This window comes from Tympanuchus pallidicinctus, unplaced genomic scaffold (assembly GCF_026119805.1).
Source record: "Tympanuchus pallidicinctus isolate F22 unplaced genomic scaffold, pur_lepc_1.0 scaffold8, whole genome shotgun sequence".
Taxonomy (NCBI): Eukaryota; Metazoa; Chordata; class Aves; order Galliformes; family Phasianidae; genus Tympanuchus; species Tympanuchus pallidicinctus.
The window spans coordinates 17,310,978-17,334,597 of NW_026294802.1; the positions used below are offsets into that span (position 1 = coordinate 17,310,978).

Consider the following 23,620-nt stretch of genomic DNA (forward strand, 5'->3'; position numbering starts at 1 on the left):
GGGAGCTGTTAGCATGAACCAAGTCAGAGAGAAGAGTGTGTGCATATTGTGGAGCTGTTTACACTGTTAATTCCAACTAATATATGAAAAGCTCAGAGACTTTTGCACTGTTTTTCCATATAACGTGTTCACTGCATCAAATATGGGCACAGACTTCTGATTACTACTTATTCAGAACAGCAAGATTCTGTGTTAACTTTTTGGTAAGCATCTCTCTATTTTATATAAAAACTGTATAATGAACAGGACAGTCTACTATGTTGGAATCATTAGGACCATGGAATGGTTGGAAAAGACCTCTAAGATCATCGAGTCTAACCATCAAAGCTCAAGAAATTTATGTGTGCCAGGTTACAATTCTAAGATGACACAGTAGTTCCTTCAATATTTGCTAGTCTAAAAAACTGTGCTGTGTTCTTCTTAAACTTTCCTTGTCAACGAGCACTTGAAAACATCTCCGAGGCATTGATATCACCAGTGTTTTCAGAATAGTATTAACATTGAATTGAATAATATAATTAATACTTAATAGTATTAAAATGCTAAGTGTCATGTGTAATCTGGATGAGATTGTTGGTTATGGTTTTGCTGGCTCATAGCAAGTTGACTGGATCCTGATCTAGAAGCATATCAACATGCCTGTGACTCATTTTCATGTCCTGGTTTGATGTACCATGGGATCTAGAACAAAGCCATTTGGAGAGTAGTAGTTGTCCCTAATATCTATTTTTTTTATTTCTTTGTTTTAATGGAAAATGCTGTTATTCTTCTTGATTGGCCCTTTTAATTTCCTCCACGAAGTTTTGCATTCTTCTGAATTCTAACTGGTACGATCACATTGTATTTTTGCAGGGCTAGCTGCCCAAATAGGCAACTTATATTTATTTATTTATTAGTTAGAAGAGGCCATATAGAACTGAAACATTTCCTGTTATTTGAATTAGAATGAAATGGTAGAGTGGTAAGTTGGAATTACTATATTTTGTCAGGACTACAGTGAGTAGTAATACAGAGGTCTCCCTAAAAAAAACCTAAAAATCCATATGGAAGATGAATTTTTTCTTTGCTCAAAACATTTTTATTCTGAAGTTTTGCTTGTGGCAAGAGGGACTTGGAGCTCTGAATGTTTCTGTGAAACAACTGAGTTTAGAAGGAACAGAGAATCATCAGAGATGCACAGTTGTGGCATCCTCTGTGGAAAAAATGGCTCTGTGAAGAACAGAAGTGGTCATCATATGTTACAGAATTACAATGGGTTTGGGGGCGATGTCATTGTCTTGCAAACATCTGCTCATCAGTGGCATTCCAGCTGTAGAAGTGGAAGGAAGAGATGTGCTTCTAGAGATGCCTAAGCCTGAAATACCTTCTCACTACTCATCCACTAGAGTTCCATTCTGTTGCTTTCGAAATGAGAGGTTCAGCCTTCCTGGTGGATATCCTTTTGCAGTGGCCTGTGCTAGATGGAGCAGCAGACAGCATTCTCTCTGGCTAGAGGAGGGGTAACATATTCAAAGCAACGTTCTCAGAAGGATTTAAAAACAAAAACACAAAAAATCAACCTTATGCTGCCTCGCTGAGATCGTCTTGCTGTCCTTCTGCTCCTTATTGGTAAGGACTGGCTCCTATCTTGTGTGCTTGAAGAATGTTCAAAATTGGCTTTATTGCCTCTGTTCTCCTTAATAGTGTCTTTAGTATCTTTCTCACTGCCATGTTTGGAAACGTGTTCCTGTAGATCCCTGGCCTTTTGCTGTAATTTCAATGCAGCTGAGACCAAGCTGACTTCTATCTGCCTCCACATTATATGGTATTTCTTGTGTGGCATTTCTTGTGTGGCGTAGCTGTGGAGGGCCCAGAGAGGAGTTCCTACGAAGAGCTTCGGTGTCAGGGGACCATGTGTGTATATAATGAGATAATATTTTGGCATTTGCTGTATAAATGTGACTCAAGAACTACAAGTTGGTATTATTTTCTAGATGATCATCATCTAGAAAGTTGATACACTGTGATCTGACTGAAAATGTTCAATGTCCACTTTTTACTTTAGAAATTTGTATAAAGCAAGGCAGACAAGACTTGCCAATATGATTTCTGATATGTGAGGCTTTGCATTTTGCAGTTTCTGACAAGATGGTTTAACGAGGCGGGTTGTTCAGATCATCATTTTGCTCTTTCTTGTTAAAAGGGACGAAGAAGGGTAACTGGAAAACTGAATAATTTAAGTCCTTTATTCCCCACATAATGTTTCTAAATGGAACATTTAGAAGTACATTAGATGTCCAGAAAAGTGTATTTGTCAATACCCTCATCTTAATATGTTTTTAGTACTGTAATTATTAAAGCATATTCTTGAATCAGCGCTCTTTCCTTCTTGATAATTATTCTTTTTAAGCAATGCAGAAACACTGTTCTGTCAAAGCAGCATGCCTGGCATTATTTGCAGATGCATCCTGGATAATTTAAAATTTGGTGTAATGCAGGTAAATAAATAAGCTTTTAATTATGAACAAACTTATGTGCTCACCCCCACCTCCAAATGAATTGATCTTTGAGAGTTCCTCTTTGTGATTCAACCGACAGCTGATGAAATTCTGTAGGTTTTCATGGTGGTTTGCCGTTTGTTTAAAGGAATGGTAAAATGAGCATTTTGGCTTTGTCAGCCTAGGTAAACATACCTGCAGAGCTTACAATCACAACAATGCAATAAAGCAATTGGACTGAGAAAGTTCTCGTCGTGTTTCAAGACACAGTTGAAAACTGTTAAGCTTGCCAGACTTCTTCACCACCTTCATCCATCTCTTCCTGACTCTCTTGCTTAATAAGGAGCTCATACTTTGTATAGAAACCAAGCTTCTGAGTGGAAAGGGTACATCTGAGTGACACCAGAGCAATTGTTCTGGGCAGACAGACCTTTGCTCTCTGCCTGGGAAATATCAGCTCGGGCGGATTTCAGTGGGAAAGGTCCCAAGTTATAAAGCAAACAGCAGTATTTTTTTTACTACGTAATCTTCCAAAATTAGACGTGCTCATGAGCAGAAGCAAATTGCCATGGCAGAATGAAGGTGTGGATAAATATAGCCCATTCTTTTGCTTGTAGTAGGCATAATACTGTGATTGTTAACTTTGTACATCAGATTGATCTTTCAAGCTTCTAATGTGTTATAAACACCATATTTTTCTGTGTCTGTTTTATATTTATGCATACTTACATAAAAGTTCTTTATTAAATACTATGATTAAAATAATATTGTAAATAAAACTTTTCATTTTGAAATTTAATATATGTATGTACACATATGGAAAGGTACTGTTTAAAAACAGCACATTTTGGTACCCATCCTGAGTGAATTCTCAGCCATTCCTGCATGCCCCAGGAGCATTACAGAAGTTTTGAACTTTCTGTTGAAAAACTAAAGAGTGAACTGGAATCCTGTGCTAGCTTATGTGCCTTAAAATAAATAAATATTCTGAATTGTTTGTTATTCTGGCTGATGGACAGTTTGGAAAATGTCTCGTATTTAATTGTTTATGTTCTTGTGAATGGGGTTGGTGAGATGCAGAAATGCCGAGGGACAAATCAAGTGCAAAGTTCTGTGGTAATTATGATTTTCAGAGTGATGTAGCATCTAAGATAATGTCCATTCCCACCACAACACAGCTGGGCCGTTCCTGTAAGTTGTCAGCTGTGTGTGGGACAGCTTTCATTCACCTTATGTGTGAATGGAAGCTTTAAGATGTGTGTTTGTTCTTAGGTTCACCAAAAATCTGTCGCCTGACAAGATCAACCTGAGCACGTTAAAGGGGGAAGGTCAACTGACCAATTTAGAGTTGGATCAAGAGGTGCTTCAAAACATGCTGGATCTGCCAACATGGCTTGCTATAAACAAGGTCTTTTGCAATAAAGCATCCATTAGGGTGAGTAATTTATTATGCTGGAGCAATAATTAATCAATTTTTTTTTCTCCTTCTGTAGTTGTGTAGAATTATTCCCCTATGTTTCGAAATAAAAGTAGAGATATAATCTTATATCTGCCCATGGTAATTAGAACTCTTACTTACTATGCTCTTTTTTCATGCTCTATTTCTTCTCTTTCACACTTTTTTTTTATTGCTTTCCTCTCTTGATCCTTTATTGTCTACAAAAATATTTTTGAGAGATTCTGATTTTTGTGGGAAATGCGGAAATTCTGTACAGCTAGCCAATGTTGCCTGGTGGCTGCTAAGAATTGAAGCAGAGTATATCATCATCTCTCCTAGATTATTGTAGTATATAAGAAATGAAGCTATGGATTGTTATAACTGAAGTTGTTTGGTGAAATTTTAGGAGTTCTTTAATCTATATTTTTTTTTTAATTGGTGTTTGTTTTGATTTTTCTGAATGAAGAGAACTAATGGTTTGCTATGGGCATCCAGTTATTTGTAGGCCACCAGAGCAAATGTAGATTTTTCTTCCTTTTAAAGGAAAGAATGTGAAAGACGGTGTTGCCTTTGCTGATGCTTGACAATCCAGTGTTAAAGAAACATATTCTCTTTTGTTCCTGTGCTTTTCCTTCTGGTGCTAAGTAAATTTTGCAGTTGTGTTTTTAACAGCTGAATGAAATACATGTATGTGTAGAGTCATCCTGAGTATGGAAGGGACCCATAAGGATCATAGAGTCCAAGCCTGGCTTCATAAGTTTATTACACAGCAAACTTGTTAATTTGAAAGTAATATTGAGTCCAAGAGTTATAATTCATACACCTAAACTACTATTTTACTGTATCTTTAATATTTACTTTAGGACAATATTTTCCTTTGCAGATACCATGGACAAAATTGAAAACACATCCCATCTCTTTGGTGAGTTCTGAGATCAGCTCCTAAATATGGAATACAAAGCAGAATTTATCTCAAATGTTTGTATCTTTCTCTCAAATTGATCCTAGAAGTAGTTGAAACATTAATGGTCGCTTACTAACTAAACCTCTTCAATAGGTTTGATATGGTTAACATTAACAGGATTACTGTAGCAACCTAGGTTACAGCTTTTATATAAATAGGATGTAGAAATAGGAAATAGGATTCAAAACCAGAGTAAAATAAGTGCAAGAAATAGCATTTATTTTGTTCTTTATTTTTTTTTAGCAAGTGTGCTGGGAAATGTGGTTAGCATGAGAAATAACGTACTTGATGGTGGCTAAACTTTCTTAATTGGATTTGCTTATGATTGAATTGTCCTTTAATAGTTGTGTTTCCTGGATTTGCAGTGAGTTCCTGAAAGTGCTTCTAATTCCTCAGCTCTGAATCAGACTTGGAAAAAAACATGTTTTAAATACTTGACGGATTTGCTAGTGACCTAGTTGTAATACACTGATGTCTGTACTGCTTTTCCTGACACACAAAGCTTAAAGCATGGTAATGCTGGAGCGGGATGATTCAACCTCTTGACTGTGAGATGCAATTGCTAAATTAGGAAATTGGTTTAAGCCATGCTATTCTTAAAGATTACATACAGACCTATAGTAACAAGACCTGATTGTTTGCTTTGCTTGTTGTGGACTTACCTTAGCAGCCTTTGGGGCTGAGATTGTTTTCAAGGTCACCTTTGTTACATAAAGTTTCTCTTGAACAAATCTACTAGTTGAAAACAGCTATCAAAAGATGACTGTTCAGTGGTGAATTGTACAACAGGCTTTCTGATTTCTCAAAGCAGACAAATGTGAAGGCCTAAATGTCCACCTTAAGCTCTTTATTGCATCTCTAAATTTTCACTGTTTTGACTGAGATATTTTTACTGCCTGAAATCTGATTACCTATTCAGTAATTTTCCCTAGTTGACTTTTTTTTCTTTTTTTTTTTTTTTTTGTCCCCATAGCTAAAGGTGCTTGCTTGGAACTGAGTCAGAGTACATACAGTTTCTAGGGGGGAATCAATAGTCAGGTGTCTACATCTGGGTGTTCTTAGTAAACTTTTACTTCTATTACAGTCCTGAAATCAGTGCCCTGCTGTTCTTTGCATAAGTCATGTAGCAAAGAAAATTCTTCCAGTGGTCTTCATGTAGCCTTAAAAGAGTGATCAAACATCCAAAAATGGTAGGATAAACAGGATAAGTCTATTTTCCTCTGTCTCCCCAAAGTAAGGGATTAGTTTTTCATTTTTTTCTATGTTGTTTTGCAAAGCAACTTAGTCACTGAGACAGCAGAGAAAATTGGTTTAAGATGTCCAGATTTACCTTTAACAGTTAATATTCCTTCTAAGAGTTGCAATAAGGTGAAGTGTAAGAAAATACAAAGTTGGAACTTTTGACTTTCAGGCAGCTGTCAGTGCAGTTCATGGATAAGAGCATTGTAGAAAAATGTTTTTGGAGGAAACATGGAGATAGGCACAGTGACTACAGTATTGAAGTGCAGTAGGTAAAGCAGGTTGACCTGTGAAAAAACTGGGTTTGAGGACAAAGCTTTTAATATGTTATGTCTGACTGGAGAGGGAGTAAATGGAGGATTCAGATGACGTGATATGATGACAGAGATAGACAGAATGGAATATTAGCTGGTGAGTCTCTAATGAGCTTGAAATGGGACAAGATTGCAGAACTGTGCACCTTAAATCAGTAGACTTCTGAGTGTATGTCACAAATGTGGATAATGAATGTTGCACTTTAAGTCAGGAGATTGCTGGATTTGCTTAGTTAGAAATAAACTGTTGCTTTTTGGTGTATTCACATTCTCTTCTTCATCCCCGTTGTTATGCAATATGTATAATTTGTGTTCTAGCTCTGCTATTTAAATAAATCCTATTTTCATTTAAGGCTTTAGGTGTCTCATTCCCTTAATTCCCTGCTCCTTTTGTAAGGATCCCACCTCAGGTACCAAAAATACAATGACTGCATACAGTTATGTTAGAATACAACACGTTGCAAATTATACTAGGACGTATCTACTTATAAGATACTTCTGCTAGGTTAGTTAAGAGTTTTACATACAGACTTCATCTTAAAGATGCAGCACTAAACTTCATCTATTACCAGTTCTAGTGGACTAGGTTAAAATGCTTTCCATTAAAATTTTCTGAACATACTGAGCTGTGTTTAATGTTTCACTGTAAGAACAAACATATGGGAAGAAAATCCACATTAGGATGCATTAAAACATGTCACTTTCAAAATTCTCTTTATGAAAGTACATATGATGGGTAAATAATGATTAGAGATCAAGAATTCTGCCATCCAGTCTTAAACTGGGACTATCTGTTAGAATTCCTAAAATATGAAAAATTATATGAACAAGTTAAAAAAAAATAAAATAACTCTGGTAATTTACAAAGGTTTACAGGAAAATGACACCATGAGAAAAGTTTTATGAAATCTTTACAAAAAGCTTTTCAATGTTTTTTGTTCTTTGTATGTCAGCTTTTCACTTTGTTACCTCTCGTGTCTCCATTGTTTTGTTTTGTTTCTCTAGTCCTTGGATAAAGTTGTAATGGAAATGAGCACATGTGAAGAGCCACGAGCCCCTAATGGACCTTCTCCTATAGCAACTGCATCAGGACAGAGGTCAGTGACAATTGGGACTCGATCTAAAAACAAGAAGTTTAAGCTACTCTTTCCAAATAGTGTAGGACACTTGGAGGCCCTGTGTCTTTCCTGAAGCATGAGACTGCAACTCTTTTTGTTACTGTTGTGTGGAGTTAGATGTGCAGATAGAAATGTTTAATTTCAGACCTAAGCTTGGAAAGAACATCTGAACTGTATACGCAACTTGCTAGAGATGTTTCATTTCAGTGTAACTACTCCATCAAAAATATACTCATTTTATTTGATGTATTTAATTTTCTGAAAGCTTACTATCTTCAGCTTTTTTGGAAAATTACATAATTATGGGATATGTGTGTCTTTTTTCTATCTGATAAACATTATTAGTGGTGTTAGAGAGGTATTCTAAAACTCTAGTTTCTTTATTTTATCATCCAGATCTTTCTGAAGGTTTTAATACATGTTATGTAGCCCAAATGTCACTTAATTTGGGGGGGAAAATATACTATTACAACAGGTTGTTTTTTTTTTTTTTTTTCTCTCCTCCAAACTTCTTATGGAATCAAAACATTTTTCAATGGACATATCCATATATATCCATATATGAACAATGATCCATTTATAGAGAAATTAATTTGACAGTACAGTTGATTTTCTTATTTCAATTTTTGTGTAATGCTTAGACGAGGTCCATGGGTCTCCATCTCTTAGAGCACAACCTGAAAGTCACTGCCATAGAGATTCTGTAGGATGACAATTATGAAATGGAAAAGGAATGACAAACTGTAAACAAGAAGAAAAAAATCCAAAGCCAAATAATTTTAAATTCTGAAAACATACTTAAATAGATGTTTTTGTTCACTAGCCTAGAATGTTCAGAATGGTTAAGATTTTTATTTAAAGCATTAGGTGCAACTGCTTCATCTTTTTCACTACTGGAATAGATGTTAAATTGATTCAACCGTGTTGGATGCCTTTATTTATAAAATGAAGCAAAACAAATAATTTACCTTTTTCTATATACAAAACAGTATGTTCATATTAATAGGTGGTAGAACTTAGCTCATAGAAACTAATACTAGCCAGACTGGAACTGTCAAATAAAATGGCATGAAGGAGGAGTAATAGTGTAGACGGTCCTCTTACATAAAAATAAATAAAATCTGTTTTAAATATGCTAAGTTGCATTAATTGTTATAGTTTATGGAAATACATCATTGCCCAAAATATGTTATTTAATTATCATTTTGAGATTGTAGGGTGGAGGAGGAAGTACTGTCAAGTCGGTCAAATATATTTAACAAAAATTTGCAACTGAAGAAGAATGCATTAGGAACCTCTTTCATGGCTTGCATCATGTTGCATTTCAGCTATTTAATAAGTACAGTTTGTGCCATTTCATTTGATGCACAATTAATACGTTTGCTTTTCACCTTTTAGTGAATATGGTTTTGCTGAAAAAGTAGTAGAAGGAATTTCGGTGTCTGTGAACTCCATAGTAATAAGGATTGGTGCAAAAGCTTTTAATGCTTCGTTTGAACTTTCCCAACTAAGAATATACAGTGTCAATGCAAACTGGGAACATGCTGACCTGAGGTTTACCAGGATACAAGAAGCTCAACGTGGAGAGGTAAATATTTTCTTTAGTGGTGGTTTGGTTTTTTTTGTTTAATATATTGCTATTGTGGTACAGTTGGAGGCACTGGAACTGCAAACTTGCGCAGTTTAGGAAACACACTGTTAATAGGAATGGAGACACTGCTTTCCATAATTTCAGCTGTCTTCTAGGAACACAAGGTAGCTTTGAGTGAGAACAAAGGTTATGTCTCTGGCTGTGGTCAAAATTGATGCAAAGTGCAAAAGCCAGTGCAAGCTTATGTAATATTCCATTCTTACATTCTCCAGAACAGTGATCGTTTTAATGCGATCTGCAGCCGGTGTGAAGAATGCAGGAAGAAAAAAGAATTTTTTAAATACTGATTGGAAGTCACGTGATGTTCCTGTGACTTTCTAGAGGTAGAGAGTAAGATCAGGTATTAATTCCTGCCACCTCTGACTGGGATGAATGAGTAAAATGTTCTTGTTCTGTTCATATAGCCCTGCATGATGGATGTGTTTGTGTCTACATGTGCATATCTGCACATACTGTGGTGGAAGTAAACTAATATTCCATAAATGTCTTTTTGTCTTTGTTTCTGTTTAAAGGTATTGACTTTTAAGGAAATTAACTGGCAGATGATCAGAATAGAAGCGGATGCAATTCAGAGTTCGAAGCATGAAATCATGAGCGCTCCAGTTCGACTCATTACGAATCAATCAAAAATTAGGGTCACACTTAAAAGAAGGGTAAATTTGAAAAGTTTGAAATCATTCATTATTTTATGAATTCATATTTAACTCATAATTTCTGTGCATGTGTGCACATCGTAAATTTTTTCAATCCATATAAAGTGTGGAATTCCCTAAAGTAAATCTGTAGTAACTTTAAGCCTGTAGTGTGCACAAGTAATTTTGCTCGCAGAATTTAAAGCTAAAGAACTTGCATGGGTTCTTCTAATAAAACAATCTGATCTCCAGATCTTTAATTATGAATTTTGCTTCTCTAGATTCAGACTATATTTGTATTCCTTACAGTTAGGTAACCAGTTTAGTATTCAGAGCATGCCACAGAAGAGAAAAGTGAGGCACAACTATGGAGTCCTTTGTATACCATAGAAATCTTTTAATTAGTAAGAGATGTAATACAAACTATTTTAAATTATATTCAGTATGCAAGAGATCTACTTTTTAGGAACTTCGGGGTTTTAGTCAACATTTTTTTTTTATCATTTGATATTTGAACCTCAATTTTTTATTCTACAGCTAAAGGACTGTAATGTAGTGGCATCAAAACTGGTTCTGATCCTGGATGACTTGCTGTGGGTTTTGACTGATTCCCAGTTGAAAGCCATGGTGCAATATGCCAAATCTCTTAGTGAAGCCATAGAGAAATCAACAGAACAGAGAAAAAGCTTGGCTTCTGAAACAACACAGGTATGAGGCGTGTTGTAAAATTCAATACAGTGTGGTCAGTAGATTTTTGAGAATGCAAGTTTATTCGTTTTCATTCAACTGTATATCCTGAATTACATTAGCAATGATCATGGTAGTATAAAATACACTTTATCTTACAAGGTTTTTTATACTGATGTCAGGAAGGAAAATTCCATTTGTTTATCCATGTACAGAGTAGTTTGACTTCTGTTTTACTTAACAATTGATTATTTAGTAAACTTCTTCTCAAAATATGTTCTGGTTAATAATTAAAAAGAAACAAATTTGAGAGACACCAAAGTAATCTCAGTGTGTAGTTAGATATGCTTACTGTAATGGTTTAAACTGTTTGTTTTCATGGTACTGAAATACTAAGATTTAATAAGAGCTTTCCTTCTTACAGCTGTCTTGTTGGAACACATAATGAAAGATAATTCTACTTTTAACAAATACGTGCTGACATAGGTCTGATATTTGTGCTGCATGTAAGATAACCTTACATAAATCTTTGTCGTCTTTCAGATGACAGCATATAGCAGACTAGACCAGTGAGGCTGCCTCACGAGTTCATGAGTGTTGTGGGAGGGACCTGTTGTCTGTGAAGAAGGAGCACAAATACACTGATAAAAAATAGTTCTATAAAAACAATTCAGTACTAAGAACTGAATCATAGTTAATACTAAGAATCTAATACTAAGAATCATAGAATTGCCAAGGTTGGAAAAGACCTCCAATAACCATCCACATACCATCAGTATTTCCCCAGTAGACCATGTCCCTTAGTACAACATCTAAACATTTCATCAACGCCTCCAGGGACTCCAGTCTGAGTCAGTAATTCCTGTAACAACCTTCACAACAGAATATACATATTTCTTCTGTTGCATCTGATATTTCATCCCTCTCATCTCCCTATTTTGGGAGTGCTGTTTAGCCACGCAGATTCACCAATGAAGGAAATTATTGGGCTTATAAGCAAGCAGTGTCTTTACCAGGAAGAAATGAATTTAAAGACTAGGGTGCAAAGGCTGTGTAAAGAATAGTTGAACATGAACTTGTACTGTAGAATCTCATCCAATAAAACTGGTGAACTGAGAGCAGAGCTCAGTACTTGTGGTCCTGATGATTTGCAGGGTGATTTGATGATTCAGCTACAGCAAGCACGCAGCTGTTATTGAGCAGGGAGATCCTCATTCTTCAGTTGTCTGTACCTACATCTTGCTAATTCCCTTACCGTAGTGCTAGCTCATGTTTGACCATATAGTGATGTAGTTTGGGAAATAAGTGAGTAGAATCAAAATGGATGTTTTTCTTCTAGTTTAGTTTCTTGAACAGCTTGCAGCAAAATTTAGGGAAGTACTTGTGCTGCAGCCATCAGGGTGTAAAAGACGTGGGAAGGAAAAGGAAGGAAAATCATCATTGCATCTTTGTGACACTTAGCCAATATTTCAACTTAGCTGTATTCTAAAACAGTACTCGTAAATCTCATTAATGATCCAGAGTGTTCATACAGGATGTGGACATTTCTTTATTCGAAGGATTTGTTTTAAGTAAGAAAAATATTGTGGTGGTTTTATGCTTGATGGAATGAAAAAAAGTTCTATGCATTGATATGACCAAATATTTTCAGAGCTCAGCTCCTGCACCCAGCTCTCAGCAGGTGAAAGCACACCAGACTACAGCAGCACCTGATCAAAATGATGCAATAGTAAAATTGTTTAATGATTTTGATGTTAAGGAAACTTCTCATCACTTAGTAATCTCCCATTTGGACCTACATATATGTGATGACATCCATTCTAAAGAGAAAGGTAACCGTTTTATTTATTTATGTACTTATTTTATGTAACATACCTGTGAACCATAATTGTCCTTAGGAAAAATTTTGAAGAATCCAATAATGTTAATTAACAGTTTTTATTTTAAAGTAATTGTCTTCCTGTGTCTCTAGGCACATCTAACGTTGGCTAGATACCTTCAAGACAAGGTTTCATTACTAAGTGCAGTTATTTTAGAATAAATGTGAAAAAAACAAAACCAAAAACAAAAACCAAAAAAAACCACATGCTAACAGTCCAAGCACCTTCAGTTCTTTTCCTGTCTTGTAGAAACTGATTTTGCCCAGTTTGTTTCTGCCGATTTTCCTTTGTATGCCAGCTTTGCTGTGCTCTCAGGAATGCTGTGGCAGTAGTACTCTGGCTTGAAAGAGTCACTGTAAAATGTACTCGAGTAATATTCCTTATAAAATTCCTTATAAAATACAGTTTAGACTAACAAAAAAGCAACCTGTCTGTTGCTGATTTAGAGATTTTAGGATGTTCTGCAACTGGGAAGAATGAAACAAATGTTCTGATGTTGTCTGTAGTGTATGTTCTTATTTTTTCTGTAATCCATGTACTTCATTAATGAGAGGCTACTGCAGTGGACCGTATTTATAATCAGAAAAAAAAAAAGCAAATTACATTTTTCATGCCTTTTAAAGTGATCAGAAGAGGATGATATATAAGTGTTGTTTGGAAAATGTATGAGGAGATACAAAGTCCTCTGAAGAAGAAAAACAAAAAACTTAGTGAATATATTTCTCTGATTTTGGGAGATACTTGTTCAGAAGCAGAGCATAAGGCTCTCCTCTACTTAGGAAATAGATCTATCACTATGTCTGCTTAATCTGGAATTTATTGTTCTTAAGATTTTTTTTTTTTTTATCCGTTACATTTTTTGCTATAAAGTTTGAAATTTGATAGTAGAAAAACCAGAACTGAATACTCAGAAACTTTCTTCACTGCAATAATATCTTGTCAGATAAAAAAGATTGTATCTTCAGTATTCTGGAAAGTAAGCCTGTTGTCTTTGAATTACTGATCATAATCTTCAGTATGAAGAGTTTTCATTCAGGTAAACTTGAGGTGTGTGTGTACAAAGAATTGCATTTACTTTCTGGTAGCATTTAAAGCAATGTGCAGTTGTTAGTAATGACTGAGTACAGGACATAGATCTGGCCTATTGAAAGCAGCAAAGACCACCAGAATGAAAATTTTAAGGGAGATTAGTGAGGATGTAGTGAGAGCTAGTAGAAGTAGTAGCTGTTAAGTGTTTCAGAGAATGCATGAACATGAGAATTAACGATCCTAAATCTAAGGTTTGCAGAGCAGCATTGCTTTATTTTGCAGATACAAATAGACGTGTAACAGGAGGAGCCATGCAGCTTTCTTTCAGCTACTTAACGGTGGACTATTACCCATTCCACAAAGCAGGTATGAACATGTTGTGCATTACCTGTGCATGTAACTATGTAGCTAAGTTACTAACAACAACAGCAAGAACAACAAAAGAAGTATATGTATAAGGCTTGGTTAATAATGTTGTAAACACTTGAAATGTACACTGTCAACATTCAAGATGAAGCAACAAAAGCAACAACTTGAAACAAATTTTATTCCTGTAAAACAACTGTTCAATGCCAAAAGGTTTTCCAGTTCACTGTTTTGTTTGGCCAACAAAATGGTGTTTACACATTTCCGACATGGAAAGGATTGTTTTGACAGCAGAAGGCAGTACATCAGATTGAGAATTTGCTAGCTGGGTATCTACAGGAATCAGATGCAGCCTTTTAATACAGCAGGCTTCTTTCTGCATAGAAGTCTATGATTTTGTGTCCATTTATAAACAATACTCATTTGTGGGTTGTTTTTTTTTTTTTATAACTTGGCTGAACAAGAATGCTAGTGTGTAGAGAACCAATTGTGCAGCCTTTTTTAAGTTTTTAGGAATTGTTATTGAACAGACGTTATCAATTTCCAGCTAAGCATTTCCTACAGACCATTTCTAGTAAACGTGTTTTTCAGAAATTTGAGAAAAATAATAATTCCAGCAGCTATTAACAAGGAAGAGAGGAAATTAATCTGTTGAACTTGAGATCAAATTCAGTACAGTGAAGGAAGTTCATTTACTTTGGAGTGATACCTAAGTGCATTAAAAACATGAATTAGCAGTAGCTTGCTGCAGGTCCGTGTCACTTATGGTTGTGAATGGAGTCCTGTGATATTGTTATATTTCATTCATAAGTGATTCCTTCTATGATTGGGTGTGAGCACGATCTCACTACTTATGCTTTCTGTGAGATCTCCTCTAAGAAAACGTAGAAGACGGAAAAGAAATAATAATTAGATTTTCTTTTGGAGGGATTTTCTTCTGAAAGCTGAAGCATGAACTGCAGAATCTTGGACAGGCATGTTGGAAGCTGATTGAGAATACTTTAAAAGTAATGGATATGAGGGACTTGACTCCCACCACACAAAACCAGAAGTAGAAAATGTCATCTGTAGAGCAAATGTAGTGTTCTCCTGCAGTTTTAACTGATGTTTTACACAAACATGTTTGAGAAACAGCTATAATAAAACTCTGTCAAAGGTTTCTTTTTCTTTTCCTATAAGAAGTTGTCATCTTTGTATTAGAATAGTGTGTCAATTCTAAGGGCAAACTATTGTCACAGGTGGGAGAGACCTTTTACACAAGGGAAAAAGGTTACTAGACTGTTCTGCTTGGTACTTTTCTGGCCTATGAAATATTTAGAAATGCCTTTTTTGGTACAACATTCCTGGAAATTAAAATTAACCCTTCTGGAAGAAGCCCTTAATAATTAATAGTCTTTGCCGATTGAGTTCTTGTGGGTTTTTGTTTGTTTCTTAGTTTGCAGTTTCCCACAGCAAGACCAATGGGAATGTGAGGCATAATTGCCATATGGCAAACTTGTAATCCATTGAGCATCAATCCTTCCAGCAATTAGCCTTTGATAATAACTTCAGGAAAGTGAAACAGGATTGGACCCATTGACTGTAGTAACTGAAGCATAAGCCAGATTGTTGGATTTTTTAAAGCTGTCTGTACAGCAGTCCATCTCTTTATTTGTCCTTCCAGAATTGCTCTAGAAGAATTGCTTGTGGCAGATCTGTTATCTGTGCAGCTGATGTGCTGCTGGGTGACAATCAGAGAAAGCTACTGCTTTGCCATGATGCAGAATATTTTTCAGTCAAGGAAATTCTTGATCAAGCAGATATATTGAGATAATATGAGAAACAGGATAGCATTATCTTCCTGGGTAATCAGCAGTGAATTCAGATTGTATCAACATCAGTGCTAAACACAGTAAAATGCTGTTTTCTTGTTGCAGTCTGGCTTATCTCTTCATTTTGTTGCAGATAAATGTGGCTACGATATCCCCATGTATAGAACTGTAGAGTAATTGAAGATAGAAGGGATGTCTGGAGGCTGTTTAGCCCCATCCTCTATCCCTGAAACTATCTATCCAACTAAAGCAAGGTCACCTAAAGTAAACTGCCTGCGATTGTGTTTAGTTAGGTTTTGAATAGCTTCAAGGATAGAGCCTGTACAATCTCCCTGATCAACCTAAGCCCATGTTTAATTACACACACGGTAATCACAGTAGAAAGCTTTTGTTTAGTTTTGGTGGGATTTCCTGTATTTCAGTTTATGCTTCTTGCCTCTTGTCCTGTTAGTGGGTACCACTGAGAAGAATGCAACTCCATCTTCTTTACCTTCCCATCAGGTATTTATGCACACTGATGAGATCTTCTGAGCCTTCTTTTCTCCAGAGTGAACAGTTCTAGCTATCTCAAATTTGCTTAGTCTGAAAGATGTTCTAGTTTCTTAAGCAAAGTTGTAACCTTTTTTGGGTTTGCTCCACTAAATCCATGGCCTCCTAATACTGGGGAGCCTAGAACTGAACCAGGCACTCTCAATATGGTCTCACCATGGCTGAGCAAAGGGCAGAAATTGTTACTCTTGAGCTGCTGGGAGTCCTAGATACTGTTGGCTTTGTTTGCCCCAAGGACACGTTGCTGGTTCACGTTCAGCTTGTTGTCCACCTAGATTCCTGGGTTTCTTTCTGCAAAGCTGGTTCCTAGCTGGCCATATCCTAACCTGTACAGTTGAATGGAATATTCCTGTCCAGGGCTTGGATTTCTCTCTCTTCTTTTTGTGTTTTTTTTTTTGTTGTTGTTTGTTTGTTTGTTTGTTTGTTTGATTTTTTTAACTTTCTCTTTGTTTTTGTACCACGTGCAGAGCTGCAATCTGTGTTACCATCCAGGTCGTTAATGAACTTACATTGGCCCCAGTGATGACTCTTGGGGTACACCTCCAATGACTCCCTCCAGCTGGACTTCATACTGCTGATCCTAACATTTTGAAGTCAGTTTAGTCAGTTTTCTATCCACCTCACTGTCTACTTCTCTAGTCTGTACTTCAACATTTTGTCATTGAGCATGTTATGGGACTAATGTTGAAAGCCTTGCTAAAGTCAAGGTGGGCAGTGTCAGCTCTGTGTTCCTCATCCACCAAACCATAGAAGGCAGTAGATTTCATGAGGCATGACTTCCCTTTCACAAATTCATGTTGACTAGTCCCAATCACCTTCCTTTCTTCAGTGTGTTTTGAATTGTTTTTTAGAATTGTTTTGCCTTCCCAAGAATTAGGATTGACTAGGCTCCTTTTATTCTATTGCTTAAAGATAGGAATAAGCTTTCTTCCAGTCCTTTGGAACCTGTCTTGATTACCATTCATTGGTAACCTTTCAAAAATGATTTGAAATAGCTTCTCCATGACATTAGCCAGTTTTCTTAGCTCTCGTATGCATCTCTTCAGAACCCCATGGACTTTTATGTGTCTGATCTATTTAAATGTTTCCTAGATTAATGCTCCTTTGCTGAGGGGAAGACTTCCTTGCTTCTAACTTCCACATTGGTCTCAGGGACCTGGGAGTTTGGAAGGTAAGTGCTAGTACTTTGAAGAATGAAGCAAAGAAGGCACAGGATACCTCTGCTTTCTGCATGTGCTTTGTCTGCAGGTTCCCAGCTCAGTAAAGCAGCAAGCCCAATTTTCACTTCTGCTGCTAGTACACTTGTAGAAGTGTTTCTTGTTGCTCTTCACATGTCTCACCACATATCATGTCAACCCATGAGGTCTGCTTTGGCATTCCTATCCTTATCCTCTGTATTCTTTCTGGGTTACCTCATGCTGCTTCTTATGTCCTTCTTTTTTGTATCCAAAATTAGCTCCTGGCTCACTCGCAGAGGCCCCTTGCTACTTTTGTTTGATTTTCTGCTTTTCAAGGTGGACCATTCTTGGGCTTGTAGTTGATTCTTGAATATCCAATAGCTCTCCTGGATAGCATTATACACCATGAAAGTAATTCAAGTACACCAGTCTGCCTTCTTGATGTCCTGGGTTGTTATTCTTCTTTTTGCCTTGTTTCTTCACCTCAGGATCCTGAAGTCATAATCTCATGGTTGCTGGAGTGATTTCGTATCCCTGCCCAGTTTGACTCTTCCCTCCCCCTCCCGTAAGAATCAGGTCCAGCAGAGCAGGTCCTGTCTTTGACTTCCTGACTACTGTTAGAAGGCTCTCATCGCTGCACTTTGCCCTTTGGAAACCACACAGATTGCTTGCGTCCTAATGTGCTGTCATTCCAGCAGATTATGGAGTGTTTAAAGTCTGCCTTGAGAACGAGGGTCTGTGAAAATGATACTACTTTTTGTTGTCTGAAGTGTGCCTCATAGTGTCCATGATTAGATAGTCTTTAACAGATATCCACCACGTTGTCATCCATGTTGGTCTGCCTTGACCTGTAAGCTCTGAGTTGGCTGATCATCCACACCAAGGCAGAGCTCCATGCATTCCTGTAAGGGAAACTCCCTTTTCACAGTAAGGGGAGCTCCCTATCCTTTCCTTCTCAGCCTGCTCTTCCTAGAGAACTTGTATCGATACTTGGCAGCATTTCACTTGTATGTGCTATCTCAGTGTGTTTCTGTGGTTCCAGTGAGATCATAGCCCTGCAACTGCATGCACATCTCTAATTCCTGCTGCTCCTACATGCTCCTCATGTAACGTGCAGGCGTTAGTGTAGGGGTGCTTCAGAGAAACACACCTATCCCGACTTTAAGGAAGGGTGAAGCCTTTCTCTCAGATGCTGCTGTCCTGTAGTTGTGTGCGAATGTTTGAGGTGACCCTACTTTCTCCCTGTTTTGGAAAAAACACATGGACTTCATGGGCTTGAATTTAACATACCTCTGCCTTTTGCACTCTTGCTGTTTTCTTCCCTTTCTTCCTTCTTCTTTCTTAGCTGGAAAGATAGAAATAACCATCAGAAAACACTAGAAGGCAGGAGGATGGGGTGAAATGTCATCTCTTGTGGTACATTTCTCTGTTGCAGTGTCTTCCATGTGAAAGTCTTTACATTCAGACTCGAAATACTTTTCTCCAAGTCATTTTCCTGTTTTAATACCAGCTATATTTACTCATCTCCAGCGTTAGTTCAAAATGTAGCGAGCTTTTACATGCTGATATTTGAAGAACAGTGCCGTGACACTTGGTAAAAGTTGTTTGTACTGCATACTTGAACAGATTAGTAGACTGTATTTACAGAGTCTGTTAGAAGAGATCTCAGTTTTCTTCAGTTGTTTGATTGCTTTATCAATAAAAACTTGTCAGGAATAAAATAATGTTTTTATTTTTAAGGCTGTGTCTGATTGTGCATATCTTCTTGGTTGCGTGCCATGAAGGTGCTAGAGAAACAAAGCAAACAGTTCAGTTCCGAAAAGGGACCAGCAACAATTTTGTCCTAAAGTTTTGGAGGGAAAATTAAGATTAGAAAGAGTGAGTATGGGAACGTTTTCCTGCTATTGGCCCTCACCTTTTTTTTCCTGAGTCAGATGGGTTTTTTGCATCTTCTGACATAAGAAATCAATGTGTCATCAAATTTCTCTGGACTAGATATACCAAGTGATGTTTTTTAGCATTAGTTAGGGGTGTTAAAAGATAGGTAGCAATGTTATGTCATTTTCGGAGTGAATTTATAAAGCTGTGTGACTTGCTTTTTATGCAATGTATAAATTCTGTTATAACATATGTTTTAACTTCTATTGTTCTACAATTGCAGCATGCAAAGGGATTATATTTTGAATAAAGTACAATAGTGAAGTAGTGAAAATTTGTTACCCAGTTAGAAGCTTGTTTACAAATGAAATGAATTAGTATTTTCCTCTTCTTTTCAGGAGACAGCTGCAATCACTGGATGCATTATAGCGATGCCACTAAAACCAGAAGTGGGTGGGCCCAAGAGTTATTAAATGAATTCAAAAGTAATGTTGAATTGCTTAAGCAGGCTGTGAAGGATCAAGGTATAGGTTCTCCTGCCACATCACCACCTGCTGTATCTCCTCAAAAGCCACAAACAGGTCCTTTGCTTGTATCTCTAATGCTCTAATTCCATTAGCTATTAAAACTATGCTGAAGGTGACTTGTTTTCATTGATTCTATCACTTTCCTACAGGCAAGGAACAGACACTGAAAGGAACTTCCCAGCAGCCAAAGGGCAAACTGATGTCTAGTCCTGTTGTGGTTAGACTTGCGGATTTCAATATATATCAGGTATGCTTCTTTGAGCCTAGAAAACTGGGGCTACTTTGAGCTTGACTGCTGTATAAGTATGTTTTTTCAAGGAGGGATCCGAAGTCCACTGAAATATAATAGAAGTCTTTCCACTCATTACTGGATTAGACCTTTATGGACTTGATTTTACTATGTCAAAATTGGTGGATATTTCCCTACTGACTTTATATTAGGACACCTATCATAATCATATATCATATCATGTTTTCGATGCAATTCCTGCCATCCCACAAATCCTGACACTTTCACCCTTCATTGTTCTTTCTTAGGTACTTAGAATTTTAATGGGTTCTTTTCTTTTTCATGCTTCTCTTATTGCTTTCCTTTCCTAAGTGCATATCTAAGTGCATAGTGTTTTCTTTTTGTTTGTTTTTCCTTTTATGAAATGTTCAGTAAAGGCTTTTATTGTTCTCCAACATCTCTTTCACCTAGTGAGATTTTGAGTATTCTTTAACTATTACTTTATTATTTGTTACAGTTAGCATTTTTATTTGCTTACTTTTTGTGCAGACAAAGCAACTGGAGAAGGAATGTAATTGTGAAATGGTAGTGGTATTGGAGGACCTACTCCAAATTTCACATCCTAACAAAAATACCTAGTGTATTCCTTTAGTCATTGTTACTTCTGTTTGGTCTTATTCCTTTTTCCAGGGCTTTTAGCCATATCATTTCTGTTCGAGTAGGAGGTTGGAGCTTCTTTCCAGGAGCTTTCATCTGGGTTTCAAGTGTTCTTGTAATATCACTTTGTACTGCCAGTGTTTTCATTTGTCTTCTGCTCTTCAGATGCTTGTTGTCTTCTCCTTCCTACACAGCTGCCTTTTCAATGTTTTTAATGTCCTTTTTTCTGTACAATTTACAAAAAGCTATTTTTCTGGATAGGTCTATCTATGCCATTACTTTAAATATGTGTTAATACAGAGATACTTGCAATTTCAAAATAGCTACATGGAGTGAAGCAGACTTATAAAGGTTATTTATTCATTATTTCCAGTTAAAATAATACAAATATATCATCATACATTTGATATTAGAAAGTTGTCTAACTTCAGATAGCAGTCAGACCTGAAAAGTGTTGGATGAAAGAGCTTTGTTTTGGAAATGTATATTTTTAACTATGGTATGTTTCATGAAATTTTGAGTCAAATATATATAAAAATGTGATGTCTTTCTTGATTCACAGTTTACAGTGGAAGAAAACAGAAATGATAAGTTATTGTTCTGTGATGTTTTGATTCTCCTGTAAAGTAGACCTTTGGGCACAGCTGAATTTATACACTCCTGCTAGGACAGCTGAACAGCTTGCTTAGCAGTCTGCAGTCCACAATTGGCCCATGTGCTGGAATTTGTCCTTTTGGAAGTGCAAGGACATCATAACACTTTTTATTAACAAACTTACGTAGCTTATCCCATGTCATCTAGATACAGCAGCCTTTTGGAGAGTTGGTATACAAATATGCCATGTCCTAACATAGTTGCTTATATAGAAACTGTAGCGTTTCCATTAAACATACCAGTTTACTTTAGGCTTCTACTGAATGTCTTTGAAAGTGACCTGCTTCACAAGAGTGAAAGAGATCAGATACCATTAATGCTACATAGTTTTCTTGTGCAACTATTCTGTGCGGATTCCTACTATAAGGCAACTGGATATTTCTTGTTTGGCTCTATGTAGTTGGGGGTCTACATCTGAGAGCAGTAGAATGTTACCTTGCTAGAGGAAAGATTTGCAACTACAGCTGCTTAATGATTTATAAAATGTAATATATTAACAGAGTTAATCTTCTACAGGTCTCAACAGCAGACCAGTGTCGTTCTTCCCCTAAAACTTTGGTCTCTTGCAATAAGAAGTCACTTTATCTTCCACCAGAAATGCCAGCTATTCATATTGAATTCACTGAATATTACTATCCAGATGGAAAGGACTTTCCTAGTAAGATACATATATATATATATTTTTAATCAATATATATATATCTAGTATGTAATTTTCACTTTTATGAAGCTTAATATTAATTCCCGGTTGACGATCAAAAATAGTTAATGGTTTTTTTAAATGAAAAGGACGCAACACTGCTTCATTTCTGCTCCTCACAAATCCCTATAAGTACTGGCTTTTACAGACATAGTTTACTAAGTCTGAAAACACACATAATGTTTTTACTGAGACATTACTGATTCTTTACCATACACCGTTTCTGTAGTGACACTGCCTAGCCGCATAAAAACTCCAACTGCTGTAGCTGTATCTAAGATGCAATGAAAGATCTGCAGGAGCTCATTTCATTTATGTGTTGTGGGTTCTCCCTGTTCTGTATTACAGAAATGTCAGTGGTTTTCTTGGGGATGGAACATGAGGGCAGCAAATCTCCTTGGTCCTGCCCTTCTTTGGTAATGAGGACAGCCTTCTGCTCTCATCTGATTTCACTGTATTTTAGTAATTTAAAGTGAAAAAATCAATTTGTTGCTTCAGGTGAGGGAAAGGTGTATCACTTTAAGCATCCCCTATCCAAAAGAGTAGGTTTCTGTTACTCTGATGTGAAATACAAGTGAAAATAGGATTCTATGCTTATTTTAAAGAAAAAACAAACAAAACCCACAAAATCCCTAAATGTTTTGCGTGTTCTAATGATTTTGTTTTGTCTTCTCTTTTAGTTCCTTGTCCAAATTTGTATGGCCAGCTGAATGCTTTACAGTTCACCCTGGATGAGAGAAGTATTCTTTGGCTAAACCAGTTTGTGTTGGATTTGAAACAGAGCCTTATTCAGTTCATGGCCATGTACAAGTTAAATGACAATTCAAAATCAGATGAACATGTTGATGTCAGAGTTGATGGACTAATGTTAAAGGTATAATGCCATTAATGAGGGATTTTGAGGTTCTTTGCAAGAAAATAGTTTTACTTTGAAAAGCTATTAGCCAAGCAGCTTAAGGAATAAATGAACAAACAACCCATGCAATAAACTGCACTGCTCTAGGGAAAGTATGCAAATATGATTTGAAAGCAAACTTCTTTCTTGATACTAATTAATCTTATATCCTATGGTGTTTTCTTTTTTTTTTCTTTTTTTTCTTTTAGTTAAAGGTCTAAACCAAGACTATTAACAAAAAATATTTCCCTATGTTTATTTCACTGTGTTCAGTAAAGATTACATTGCAAAAGAAAAAAAAAACTTCAAATCTAACATTAAGATAACTATATTAAAACAGCAAAAACCTTGTATTTGCAAGTGACCTTCTTTGCTCGTCTAGTTGTAGCATATCAGAGCCCTCTGGTTATGTTAGAGTATTTCTGGGATGAAGGAACTACTCCATTTGAAGGCACGTGTCCTTCTCCAAAACCCACTTTTACCATTTTCTGTTTCACAGTGGCCCTGTGCTGTAGTTCAGGTACAGAAGTCTGTTCTCTGCATGTTTGTTCCAGAACAATGGCAGTAGATATTACAGCTGCACAGCTGTATTATATCAGCTTTTTGTCTTGTCTTCTTCTTTGAAACTGAAGGTTTGTTAAGCCATCAGTTGTTTTTTTTTTTGTTTTTTTTTTCTTGCTTTCAAGGTTCAGAGGTGAAAAAAACATCTTTTCAAACATCTTTTCAATAACGTCCACAGGAGAGTTT

The 23,620-nt window shown here is 36.4% G+C and overlaps 1 protein-coding gene across 6 annotated transcripts in view; it reads left to right on the forward strand.

Annotated features, from left to right (window-relative positions):
* BLTP3B (bridge-like lipid transfer protein family member 3B) overlaps nt 1–23,620 on the forward strand; it is a 51,714-nt gene that overhangs the window by 11,307 nt on the left and 16,787 nt on the right. For all 6 annotated transcript variants that reach the window (XM_052668177.1, XM_052668179.1, XM_052668180.1 and 3 more), the window contains exons 2-13: nt 3,750–3,912; nt 4,799–4,837; nt 7,438–7,529; nt 8,949–9,138; nt 9,714–9,854; nt 10,371–10,541; nt 12,172–12,352; nt 13,712–13,795; nt 19,610–19,792; nt 19,888–19,985; nt 21,795–21,936; nt 22,659–22,852. In XM_052668177.1, coding sequence (XP_052524137.1) covers nt 3,750–3,912; nt 4,799–4,837; nt 7,438–7,529; nt 8,949–9,138; nt 9,714–9,854; nt 10,371–10,541; nt 12,172–12,352; nt 13,712–13,795; nt 19,610–19,792; nt 19,888–19,985; nt 21,795–21,936; nt 22,659–22,852 — 1,678 coding nt within the window. The remainder of the gene's footprint in view (nt 1–3,749; nt 3,913–4,798; nt 4,838–7,437; nt 7,530–8,948; nt 9,139–9,713; nt 9,855–10,370; nt 10,542–12,171; nt 12,353–13,711; nt 13,796–19,609; nt 19,793–19,887; nt 19,986–21,794; nt 21,937–22,658; nt 22,853–23,620) is intronic.